At 34.1% G+C, this 13976-nt stretch overlaps 1 protein-coding gene across 1 annotated transcript in view; it reads right to left on the bottom strand.

Annotated features, from left to right (window-relative positions):
- LOC133325827 (PDZ and LIM domain protein Zasp-like) overlaps positions 1-13976 on the bottom strand; it is a 79569-nt gene that overhangs the window by 44970 nt on the left and 20623 nt on the right. Inside the window, exons 5-6 of the mRNA XM_061534546.1 lie at positions 10917-11011; positions 9811-10069 (exon numbers count right to left, since the gene is read on the bottom strand). Of these exons, the coding sequence (XP_061390530.1) occupies positions 9811-10069; positions 10917-11011 (354 nt within the window). The remainder of the gene's footprint in view (positions 1-9810; positions 10070-10916; positions 11012-13976) is intronic.

The following is a 13976-nucleotide window of genomic DNA, read 5'->3' as shown; positions in this document are numbered from 1 at the left end:
AAAGAATGTATATTGCAGTAATATGAACAAATTACAAAATTCCATGTAATTCCAATAAATAAAATAATTTAATTGGAATTTATTGGAAACAAACTATTTCATTTCACACATCATAAAATTTATTAAAATTTGTATAAAAAATAGTGTTATCAGTAAATTTGGGCTAGGGGAGAAATGAGGAGTGAGTGTACGCTCCTCAATGACCTTGTTTAATAGAAATTTTAGAGTTTTTTTTTGCAAATAAAAAATTACCACAAACGGGACGAGCAGAAAATTAAAAAAATCGCTCGAATTCGGAATGATAAATGCAAAACCAAGTAAAAATATGGATAAGACCACTAAACAATTTATCATAAATCCATTGAAGTATCAAACCGTAAGAGATATTAGTTTTTTTTATTTTAGGATATAATGTTTTTTTAATTTATTCCGATCGTTTTGTCTTATATTTAAAGAAAGTTTGTATAAGGTCTTATATCAGTAGATGCTATTTAAAGTTTGTTAGACATATAGAAGAGGTATCATGTCAAAAAAAAAACCCTAGAAGACCTGCAAAGTGGTTTGTATATCTGTTCTGTTAATGGCAAAGGAAGAAACCCGAAATGCAAAGGCTTGTTTAGTTGTTCTGCTAATGGGAAAGGAAGAAACCAGAAATCGGCATTAGATTTAGTCGAACCGAACTTTGTGTACCGTTCACAGAACAGTTTTCTGCCTTCAAAATAACACAATAAGCAAAATTATTATAAGGACGGTATGTCGAACATATGGGTCTGTGCTGATAATTTCTTGCCAAAATTTCTTTTGTAAAATACGTATTGGTTCTTAAAAATATTCAAAAATATCCGAAAAATGAGGACACGACATGTATGTAATGGCTATTTTAGGACATAAATTTATGTTCAACATTTTTGCCAGGTGATCATCCGAGAGCCGAAAATTTCACCCTACAGTCATTAGATTTAGTCGAGTCGATCATTTAATAGCCTACATAGAAAAATTGGTGCCTTAAAAATATCACAATGGGCAGAATACTTATAAGGGGGAAATGCCGAACGAGGAGCTTCTACTGACTATTTTCTGCCCGGAGATCTTGTTATTTTCATAACCCGAAATTCCATATTATAGACACTTCTCTTGGTAAATGCGTATATGGCCTTTGAAATGCCTTAAGCTGAAACACAGTTAGTTAATAGTCGTATGCTGAACTTGCTCTGCCAGCAGATCCTTTGAAGGACCCCGATTTTTCTGGTGGGCGGAATTTTTGTATGTGGACTGTGACCAAATTTGCATCTGAATTTAACATTTTTGTGAGGTGGCTTTTTACGCTCTGATAACCCAAAATGCTAAATTACAGTCACTTTGGTTGGAAGATACGTTAGGAATCTGTAATCTTTTAACCTTTGAGTATCCAAATGACCAAATATAGCCATTTCGGTTTGAATGTGCGTCAATAACAGATAACAAACTTAAAATGGGGTCCGAATCTTGTAATGATTTGGAGTCGGGGTCTATTTGAAAACATGCGGATATAAGATATTGAAATTAGTGGTCTAGGTGGTATTTTACCCTCTGATAACTCTAAATAACAAATTACAGCCAAACCATGGTTCTATATTGAAAATGTTCGGCATGGAAATATTTTTTGATGCGACGAAATTCTAAATGTTAGTCATATTTAAAAACTATTGAAATCCCCTGAAATGCCGCATTACAGAGAATTCGGTTAGAAAATGCGCCCAATACCCTCTAAGTACCTCAAATGGAATATTGAAAAATTTTTGCGACAGAGTCCTTTGAAACCCCAAAAACCCAAACTGCAGTATCTTCGGCTGGAAAATCCGATTTAAATCTGCAAGATACGGAAAATGGCGAATCACCGACCTATTCAATTTTTGATTGTAAATATCCCTCCCTTAGTCTTTTCTTGCTTTTGGTAATTTTAATTGCCTCAATTTATAGATGAGAGAATTAAGGAGAAAGGTAACCCTCCACCTCAATCGTGAACAAACTGATCCTTGCCTCGAAGTAAAATTGTCTAATTCATGTCAGGAATAATACCCTTCAATTTTTAATATTAAGATATTTTTAGGTTTGATTGGGCGCCACTTTGAAGAATAAAATATTTAAACTTCTACTGAAAATCGCTTCGTGTTATATAGCTAAATTTAAGTCCACGACGATCAAAATCTTCTTTTCATAAATCCTGACAGACGTTACTTCCGGAGTTCAATTGCCATTAAGGAAGCTGCTTATGCAGCAGCAAAGGTTAAAAAGAATTAGAATTAAATGTTTTTTTGCAGGAAAATTTTGGGAATACACAAAATTGAATTATTCATAATTGAATATGAAAGGACGATATTTCTCAGATATTTAGTAAAGTAAGATTTTCTAATGTTAATCAAGATTTCTACTGATCCTGTAGATTTAAATTTTAAGATTTGATTGGGCGCCAAAATTTGATCAAAAATCGCACAACATATTTTGATGATTGGTGAAAATTGCAGCCCCAACCGCACAAAATTAAAGGAATATGAAAATATCTTGGTGAAATTGTATTAGATTTACAATAAGTTTTATAGGTATATATTCTGAAAATATCTCCCACATCTTCTCCAAACCATATGAAAATGTTCAAAACATGTGGAAATTTCACTTTCCCCATTAAAACAAATACCACATCGATTTTTTATAAAAATTACAATTTAAAATAATATACACACATTCCATAAAACTTAACAATTGAAAACCCTTCCTTCCGCTGCTACCACTTGAATATCAATACAACTCTTGACTTCGTTATATAATTGCCAATATTAAACGCCGTGCATATTTTCAATTGGAATTTTTTCTGATTTAAATTCCGTTCTGCTTCGTTCGTTGTTGCTCAACACATTTGCACAGTAGAAGTTGGGGGGCCAATTGTAAATTCTATTAACATAGCCTTCAACAATTTGCGGTTAATTTATCAAATTAATTTTCCATGAAATTATGACGAGCTCTGAGCGAAGGGAAGGACATGAAAAACAAAAATACAACAACCATAATAATAACGTATTGATTGAAAATATAACTCACTAGCAATTAATTTACGCTTTATTAATCATAATGAGTATTGAAATTATATTATAAAGCGCAGAGCATATGTATTTTGCACATATGTATGTACGTACATACATATACGAATAATGAGTTCAAGTTTATCCACAAATAAAGAAGAAAAATGCATTTATATTTATGTGTGCTGCGGCCATATATATACGCGAGATTTTCTCAATTAAATATTAAAACCTTAATAAATACAAACAGCCCAACAAATTACCACTAAAAATTGTACCGTAGACAAATGTATTAAATGCAATTGTATTGTCTGTGCAATTGCATGTGGGTGGGTGTGTGTGTAACGCGACGAGCATAATATGTTTATGTATGCATATCACCTTGTATAATACAATACGTGTTATATATGTAGATATGTCTGTGTATCCATATCCGGTAGATGTTTGCCCTACCCTACTATCTGTGAGAATACTTTTGATGTTATATTTATAAATATGAACATACACACATACATACTTATGCTGTGATATAGCTTCATGAAAATATTGGTTGTAGACTCTCGGCTCCAAAATATCGTAACAGAAGTTATGTATGATGTTCCAAGCAAATATAAGGATAGTGACTTTCGTGGGTTATGAAATGCGGAGGGGAATAGGAGAAGTTTCTATCGAACAACTTTTATAAAATGTATTTCAAATGTATAAGCCAATTGGTCTCTATAAATACCTGGGGTCTCTAAAAAGATCTTGGGTCCCTACATAGGCCAATTGGTCTTTATAAAGATCCAGTGTCGATATATATAGGTCAATTGGTCTTTATAACGGCCTGGGGTCTCTACATAGACCAACTGGTCTTTATAACGACCTTTGGTCTCTATACAGACCTATTGGTCTTTATAAAGACCTTTGGTCTCTATACAGACCAATTGGTCTTTATAAAGACCTTTGGTCTCTATACAGACCAATTGGTCTTTATAAAGACCTTTGGTCTCTATAGAGACCAATTGGTCTTTATAAAGACCTTTGGTCTCTATAAAGACCTTTGGTCTCTATACAGACCAATTGGTCTTTATAAAGACCTTTGGTCTCTATACAGACCAATAGGTCTTTATAAAGACCTTTGGTCTCTATACAGACCAATTGGTCTTTATAAAGACCTTTGGTCCCTATACAGACCAATTGGTCTTTATAAAGACCTTTGGTCTCTATATTGGTCTTTATAAAGACCTTTGGTCTCTATACAGACCAATTGGTCTTTATAAAGACCTTTGGTCTCTATACAGACCAATTGGTCTTTATAAAGACCTTTGGTCTCTATACAGACCAATTGGTCTTTATAAAGACCTTTGGTCTCTATACAGACCAATTGGTCTTTATAAAGACCTTTGGTCTCTATACAGACCAATTGGTCTTTATAAAGACCTTTGGTCTCTATACAGACCAGTTGGTCTTTATAAAGACCTTTGGTCTCTATACAGACCAATTGGTCTTTATAAAGACCTTTGGTCTCTATACAGACCAATTGGTCTTTATAAAGACCTTTGGTCTCTATACAGACCAATTGGTCTTTATAAAGACCTGGGGTCTCTATACAGACCAATTGGTCTTTATAAAGACCTGGGGTCTCTATAAAGACCTGGGGAATCTATAAAGACCAATTGGTCTTTATAAAGACCTGGGGTCTCTATACAGACCAATTGGTCTTTATAAAGACCTGGGGTCTCTATACAGACCAATTGGTCTTTATAAAGACCTGGGGTCTCTATACAGACCAATTGGTCTTTATAAAGACCTGGGGTCTCTATACAGACCAATTGGTCTTTATAAAGACCTGGGGTCTCTATACAGACCAATTGGTCTTTATAAAGACCTGGGGTCTCTATACAGACCAATTGGTCTTTATAAAGACCTGGGGTCTCTATACAGACCAATTGGTCTTTATAAAGACCTGGGGTCTCTATACAGACCAATTGGTCTTTATAAAGACCTGGGGTCTCTATACAGACCAATTGGTCTTTATAAAGACCTGGGGTCTCTATACAGACCAATTGGTCTTTATAAAGACCTGGGGTCTCTATACAGACCAATTGGTCTTTATAAAGACCTGGGGTCTCTATACAGACCAATTGGTCTTTATAAAGACCTGGGGTCTCTATACATACCAATTGGTCTCTATGTAGACCTTCTGCGTGTCTTCTGGTATATAAAGATTTATTTCACACCTCTCGTATTAAACCTATGCGATGTTATATGTATGTGTGCGGAATGCTGTCTGTGTTACTCTTTGGTCGTTTGTATGCAATTGCATATTATGAATATTTCAATTTAAATGATAATTTGTTGAGTGGCGAAGTACGGCTTCTGCTTTGGTTGTTACTGTCTGCAATGCAACTAACCGCACACACACACACATGCATACAAACATTGACAAATGCATGTGGGTGGTTGGGCAATTGTTGTCGGTTTTCGGGGGAAAATGGAATGCGGCTTCTGTTGATAGCTGCACCCTCGCAAACAACAATAGCAATTGTAAAATGCAATGACGCCAATGTTACTAACAACAACAGCAATGGGGGAAAAATCATCGCTGGAATTTTTAATGATGCTGAATGCGTATTCCGGGAATGTTATATGATTTCTCTCTGCCACGATTTGTATTGTTCTTGCCATGGCTTTCGACGCTAGACAAGAATTTTGCGAAATAAAATAAATATTCGTAATATTTGGTTTTGTGTGAATGGGTAGGGTATAATATTTCATGTATTGGCATAACACAGCGAAAACGTAAAGTGGGTGAGAGAGGACATTTAAACAGACGAAAAAAAACAATAATAAATAATACAAATTATAATACTCCAAAAAAATATACACCATGGGGGATAATAACATTATGAGACGGACAACAAACACTCATCCCACACCGGGACAATAATCTGTATTTATCTGTAAAATCCTTACACTATGCCAACGCCACACATCGAACATGCCGGATGTCCGCTAGCTGTATATGGCTTTGGTTGATCGCTGTCGCAAGCAGCCGCCTCGGCTGCTGCCTTTTCCATTTCCTCTTTATATTCGGGAGTTTGTAAAGCCGGACAGACGGGCATAACAATTAGTCTGGGATCAGGTTGTTCGGGTACAGTTGGTGGTGGTTCAACTTTTTGTGCCGTAGCGGGGGCCGATGACGAGGCCGGTGTTGGCAAGCTGGGACGATGCGAAGCGGCCGGTGCAAGGGTATTTTGTTGCAATGGTGTACCGACACGTTCATCATGATCATGAGACAATGGCGTACGTCGTTCATTGCCACCAATGGCATGACTTTTGGTCGCATAGTAGCTAGTTTCTCTTGGTGGTTCTAAAAGGTGATGGTCAAGTTGTTTGGCGGAGGGCAATTAGGCAAATTGAGATTTATTTAAATATAAAAATTATATAATTATAATTAGTGGTATTTAAATGGCTATTTATGCCAATTTACTAACAAAAATACGCTAAAATTCAACATCTGTTTTATAGCCTTGTTCCCTAATGACAAATTATTGTTTGTCATAAATATTTAAATTTTACATAGTGACAAATTTTAAAACAATACAAAAATGCATGTTATTAGTAACGTGATATACGAGTAAAAAAATAAAATTTCTAAGTAAAATGTTGACATGTTCCAATGTTGCTCTGAACATTGTGTGAGGGTTCGAAAAACATATTATTTTCGAACCATATATTTTTTATGGTAAAACATGTTTGCATATACAAAATATATTGGGTTAAGACAGAAAACATTTTGAAATAATGAGGTTCATGATTTTGGCATTCAACTATAAATATATATTCCCGGTAGATGTTTTAAAAAGGTCCCACACTAAATATAAATTTCGTAAAAGTATATAAAATAATCCGGAGAAGCATACTTCAGTGATTTAGTTACTTGGTTTGAATGCCTAAACATGAACTGGCATTGAGTAATTTTACCGATTTATTTACCCCACAGAAATATAAAGAAAATTATGGATGCATTCGGAGCGTACCAAAACATTCGTCCAAAACATCGAAGCACTAAGTCATCTGACATTAAATTTTTCACAAACTTTAACATGGATTGTCACAACAAAGGTGCATCGATGTACTTAAATCTATGTATGGCGATAAAGCACCATCATGTTGTACTGAGAAAAACTGTTTAAATGACCTCAATCGTGGCAGAATCTCGCTCAAAGGGTCGTCAAAAAAAAAGGGCAATTGAGCTAAATAACATTGATGCCTTGAGGAAGATTGCTAGACCCGTGCGGAAACCTCTATACCCGCCATTCACAATATGTGAAATCGATAGGGAATTTTATATGAGGGTATTACAGCCGGGAGTAAACGAAATACCATTCTACAAGTTGTAAAGTTTGGCTAGTCCACCCCAAAACTTTGACAAATTTTTGTTTGGAATACCCCAAAAATACCAATATTGGAGCCAATATCGACAATTTTTGGAATAGAAATTATTCTGATCAAGACAATACATATATTATGGGGTTTCTGGCGAACATTTGGTTGTGTTGCAAACGGAATATCAATTTTAATATATAAGTCACCTCGACCATCGACACGTGAGCCGGAATATCGTTCGTAGTAAAAGCCATCCGAAGCAAATAAAATTGATCACGTGGCAACTGTTCCACATGGCAGATCTCTTTCACACATCGGCTAAAAGCGGCACCTTTTGGTCCGCTCAAAAGGTGGAGTTGATGCGTCATCCGCTGTACAGCCCTGTAGAGGCGCCCAATGGTCACATTTGAATCCCGTACATCGTGAAAAAAATGTGTGGTCTACGATTTCCATAGCCAGAAGATCTGTTGTTGCCTTCAAAACTCATTTTTTAGGTGTCTAAATCCTAGAGGAAATACTGATTCGACAATTGATAGCCTTTGTATGTCAAATTTGAGCAACTTCGAATGCGTGTGATACACGCATATGATGGGCCAATATTTTCTGATAATCAGTTCCGAAATTTAAATAAATTTGCATGAGAGAAGATTTCGGAAAAAATCGAAAAGCGAACAAAGGAAGACGAAACATCAGACAATGCGAGAACTTACAAATATTGGTGAAACAGGCACCTTTTGTGCGACCAAAAACAGAGTTGATTGCCGAATGATTAACAGGTTGACGGACAGTTGCGTCTATAGCCGTCAAGTTCAAGTTCACTATGTGACATGACGGCTATTCTACTGTCCGTCAACGTGTTAAATTTTATTCTCGTACATCATCGTGATTCCCCTAGCCAGAAGATTTGTTTATGCTATCAAAAATCGTATTGTTAGGCGGAAACCTTTTGGTGACACCAAAAATAGAGTTGATGGGTCATCCGCTATATAGCCCTGTAGTGGCGCCCAATGACTACATTTTATTCCCATACATCTTGAAAAAATGTATGGTCTACTATCAAAAATCATGTTGTTAGGGGTCTAAATCGAAGTGGAAATTGTGCTTCGAGGATTGGTAGTCCTTGTATGCCAAATTTCAGTCACTTCGAATGCGTCTGGGACCCTGGACTAATACAATAATATTTTCTGCATAGAAATCTGTTATCAGTTCCAAATCCTAAATGCCTCTTTGCATTTCACGGAACTAGGAAATAGTTGGTGGACCATTTATATTGAACATCTTTACACGAACTATAATAGCGTCTACGATCTTTAAATACAATAGGACCTATTTTTCAGGTAGGAGGATTTATTACCTTCTAAAAATCCATAAAATTAAATCACACTTAAATGGAAAATACAGGGGGTCTTCATACGTCTGCTATGCAAATTTTTCACCAATATTCAGCATTTTATGTCATGACATTTTTTCCCATTGAAAAATGATTGAAATTTTTAGAATATCGAAAGTGGAGAAGTATTGTTAAATGGGATGTTGGCCTATAAAGGTATTTAGTTTTAAATACCAAATTTCCTAGGAGTAATATCAATGCATGGAGAAAATTTCGCAGCTCCATCATAAATATTGAGAGTTCTATAGTGATTTCAACAGAATGCCGGACATTGCGAAATCGATAAAACATTTTTCTCCGTTAAAAAAATAAGGTTAACCATACCACATTCATATACGGAAGCTTTTCCGCAAAAGTCTTGTTTATGCTAACCATTTACGATCCATTGCAGTCATATTTTGTTATTTTTCAAGAACTTGTGTAGGGTATATAAAGTCTATCTGGACCTCAATAAAAAAATTTGGTTTTTAATAAAAAATATATAATAAAATATAACTAAATTCGAATTCAATGTCAAATTCTTTGATTTATTGATTTTTTTTTTTTAATTAGACAAAATCCATAAATATTTTTTTTTAGATCCTCCCTAATGTGACCGTTTAACATTGAATGTTAGTGAAGACAAAAACCATGCGACAAAACTACGCAAATGATGACGATGGGATGCAAAACAGTTTGTTGTCGTCGTTTTTTATATATATTTTATTTTGATGGTGGTGGTTGTTTATTTTCCTATGTGTGTTTGTTGTTTGTATTAATTTTCAATTTTTTATTTTTAAATAAAATTTAAAATTAGATTTTCTTTTGATTTTTTGCAAAGAAAACAGGCGTTGAATGATGATCACTTGCATATACGTGGGTAATGGGAGGAAGAGAGTGAATGAAAATGGAATGGATGGGATTGGGGGTGGTATGGTGTGTGGTGCACTTGTTCTATATGTATATATGTTGGAGACAAAGGAAACGAAAACAAGAAAAATGTACACTTACGTAATGAGACGTTCACAATTGTAACAAATATTTTGGCCAACTGGCAAACCCCCAGTGCTTGGAGGTTTGGGTTGAGTTACTGGTGCAGTGACATGTTTGGTGGCTGAGGGCTGGTATTGTTGTTGTGGTGGTTGATATTGTTGTTGTTGTGGTTGATATTGTTGTTGTTGTGGTTGGTATTGAGTTTGTTGTTGTTGTTGTGGTTGATATTGAGTTTGTTGTTGTTGATGCTGATCTTGACCGGAGTAATTGCCGAATGCTGTCGAATATGGATAATAGTAACGTGAGGAGTACATGATGACGTTCAGGCGATTGATGGCGATGATTTAAATCGTTATAACAATTCGTTTGATTTTGATTTCACACCAAGGAAGTTCGTTATTATAATTTTTCACACGACGACGATGATGTAGTGTTTTTGTATATTTTTTTGTAAATCGTATTATTGTGTGTGGATAAATGTTTCAGAGATGTTTCCAGTCCAAAAGTATAACGTCAAATGATCAGACATGAATCAAGAAAATACACAAAAACACATAAAAGACAGACAGACATAGACGAACGTAGGCATTCCAAAGACAATTATAGAATGAAAGAAAATAAAGAGAAAAAAAAAACAAGAAAAATAGGAGAATGAGAAAAAATAACACAAACATATTTTTCAATCAGTAAATATGCAATACAACAGGTCCAAAAAAATTGAACATACATAAGCACACACAAATTAGATATATGGTCCAAGATAAAATTAAATAAATGGCAAAAACAGATGTCTTTTGCAAAACAAAAAAATATCTATTTATCTATATACCTATAATATAGGAATTTTGCAATGCAATGGAATTATTTCAAGGTCTTCCCTGGCAAGTTTTAAAAAAATTGTATGCAGCTATAAAACATATTTATGCCATGATCCAAAATCTATTTCTTTAGTTTAACTAAAAATAATACTTTAATTGAGTTTAATTTATTTCCCTTGTTCTATGCCATCTAAATTATGAAATACTCTTTTTTTCGCTAATGCCATGCATCATCTCCTAAGGGATTACTGCCACCATTAATGGCAAACATTGTTTGAGCTAAAGCATAGTAATCGTGGAAATTACCTGGAGTTGAGGTGCCAGATTCTTCTTCGCGCAAGAATTTCAAAACTTCAGACTTATCGGCTTGGTATTCCTTTTCGTTTTTCTTGAAGTTAACACTGTAAGAAAAAAAATAAGAGAAATAATGAGGAAAAATTAAAACAAACCAAATTATATAGAATTACTTGTTAATGCCTGAAAGTATGCAACAAAGTTTAAATTTTCTATTTATAAGGCAATTACACTATATTACAGTTCAGTCGACAAAGATTATGATTTAAGGTTATTTAAAATGTCATTGGACGGAAATGTTTGCAAGTTTGATATGTGGGAGTTGTATGTCAACAAAGATTTTCAAAACACGGATGGAGGCGACTATATAATACCTACACCATTACTTTTAATACATGCAAGTGGTGCTCCAAAATTCATGTCGTTACGCATTATAAATTATGTTCGGTAGAATATATTTCGATTATATGCAAAAATTAGTATTATTACGTAGAATTCGTTTTCTAAATATTTACATGACATTGGACGAAATTACATCTGGAAGCTATGTCTGAATCAAAATCAATTCGTCCTTTGTGGTCTGATATTATTTTAAATGAATAAATTAACACCCATTTTAATAAATATCGTATAAGTGGGAAATAAATAATAAAAAAAAAATATATTGGGCTCTTTGCCAATAATTCATGTTAACAAATTTGGCTAAAATGCCTATGATAAATATAAATCCATGGCAGACGACATCAATTAGTTCTAGTGACGCCAGTCTTTAGGTAGTGTCAAGTGATATTGAAACTAGTATGTGGCCAACAAAAATATATATATTTGTATATATTTTTTGTTTATACATAAGTGGGAACATGCCAACTGTTTTAAATAAATCATTGCATACTATTTTCGATGAATGTCAATGACATTAAATAATGTCGAATTAATCTCATTGTGTTTTGGGAGAGATTATTTTTAAAAACATAAAATATATCATAGTAGTATCTAAAAACAAATTTATGAATTTGGAAATAGGTTTTAAATATCCAAATTGTAATTTGTAACATATAAACAAAACTCTTGCAAATAGCCACCATATAATGGTACTCTATATTATTCCATGTTTTTGGGGTTTGAAACGAACCCACGTTGGACTATACTATATAGAATGAATTTTTAGCTAAAACTTCTGATGTTATAAAAATGGGTGGGATATTTATATGGGAGATATTAAACATTAGTGAATCTATGCTCAGAAAAGTTTCCAATAATATCACGAAAACTACTGGATATCTTAATGGGAATTTCCCTATGATCTCAAAATCCAGAAACTTAGGCAGATATTGATAAAGCATGGTAGGGTGAAACATATGTCTAAAATCGAGCAAATTAGAGAGCTAAGCACAGTTAGAGAGCTCGGCACAGTAGTTATATTGCAAAAACATAAAAAAGCTAAATATTGCGCCATTTGACCGATGGACATTACGCTCAACCACACAGAAACACACATCACGCCGCATAGAGCATGTACATGAAGTTTGGTCAAAATCGATGCAGTAGTTTTTGAGCTTAGAGATCACGTAATGTTTATATATATTGGGAAATGATCTGAAGAGTTTCTCTTTCATCTACTACATTTCTTGGAATCCGTATTCGCATAGTTGGAATGCAAAAGCGGGATTCTCAATGCGATGTGGTCTTTTCGATACACATATCGAACTTCAAATTACTTCAGATGGGTTCCTAGTGAAAATTACCTATTCTCAGGTCTGAAAAAATTCTCACTGGAAAAAGAAACTTTCGTCAAATGAGGAGCATATCATCGAAACTGAAGTCTTTATTGAGACAGATGACAAATCCTACTTAATTTGTATTCCTTTGCAAGGAATAATGTCGAATTTAATAAATAGATGCACATCTTCCAGGTGTCTTATCTCTTAGTTGGAATTGTAGGGAGAGGTTCGCTTTCTTCTACATCAATTCCTAGAACCCATATTCGCATAGTTCGGATGCAGAGGGGCGATTTCCAATGCGTTAACATACACGTATTAATGTAAAGCCTAATTTTATTTAAAACCCATTTACTTTACAATAAAGATTGGAAAATGTTTATCTACATACAAATTCGATCCTCTTTCTTGGGTTTCTCTGATATTCGATACCTCACCAACATACCCTATAAAATGCATATAATATTGATCAACTGACAATTTAGTTAGTCAGTTTTGCCCGTTCAACTATTGTAACAAAGCTATCTTCCGAAAGATATTTTCCTCAAATGTGGGTTTTGTTTGCAGGCGAGATCAAGTTTTTTCGCACATTTTCCATCCGAATTAGTTCTAACTAGGCTTTAGTACCTCTTATGAAACGTTCATGCAAAAAAGGTTAGGTATAGATTCATTTTTAGATATTACTTTGGATATTTGGGGCCTTTTTTACTCAAAGTGGATGTAAGTTCATATTTGGTGTTGCTGCCAAAAAATGTAATCCTTGGTACACTTTTAGGTACAGATTGAAATTCTGTTTTTTTTTCTTGTTCCCACTGGGTCACAAGACCCTTTTCAAATAATTGTATGTTTGGCATATTTCCTATGTCACCAACATTTTTATACTTTACATTGATTTTGACTGAAAAGTCGACTTTTTGATCTTTCGAATTTGTTAAACCGGTTCAAAACTTTTACCGACCGATCTCAACAAAAAAATGGTTTTTAAATGAATTGTTGTCAACAAATAAAATAAAGTTCTGGAATGTGTAATTTTTTGGGCCGTTTGGACTTTGGGAAAGATTTCCTCAAGGACCAAAAGTAGATTTACTTATCCCTAGCTGCAGATATCTATATATTTTATCAACATTTTAATCAGGTTTGAAGATAACATTTGCTGAAAATGAAAACAACATTCAGGAAATTTTGTTGAAAATTAATTTTATAATATCACGCGAAAGACTATCCGGTTTAAATCGAAGCTGGGTCCTTCGGTTAACTCTTACTGGCAAGTTTTGTTAATCCAATAACAATCTTATCTCCGATGTGATACCAAATGTGCACATCATAATATTTCTTTCAATTTTAAATCAAATTC

This window comes from Musca vetustissima, unplaced genomic scaffold (assembly GCF_032173495.1).
Source record: "Musca vetustissima isolate MV318-11 ecotype Yass unplaced genomic scaffold, APGP_CSIRO_Mvet_v1 utg5215, whole genome shotgun sequence".
Taxonomy (NCBI): Eukaryota; Metazoa; Arthropoda; class Insecta; order Diptera; family Muscidae; genus Musca; species Musca vetustissima.
Note: the sequence above shows the minus strand (reverse complement) of the source record. Positions and strands in the feature narration are given on the sequence as shown.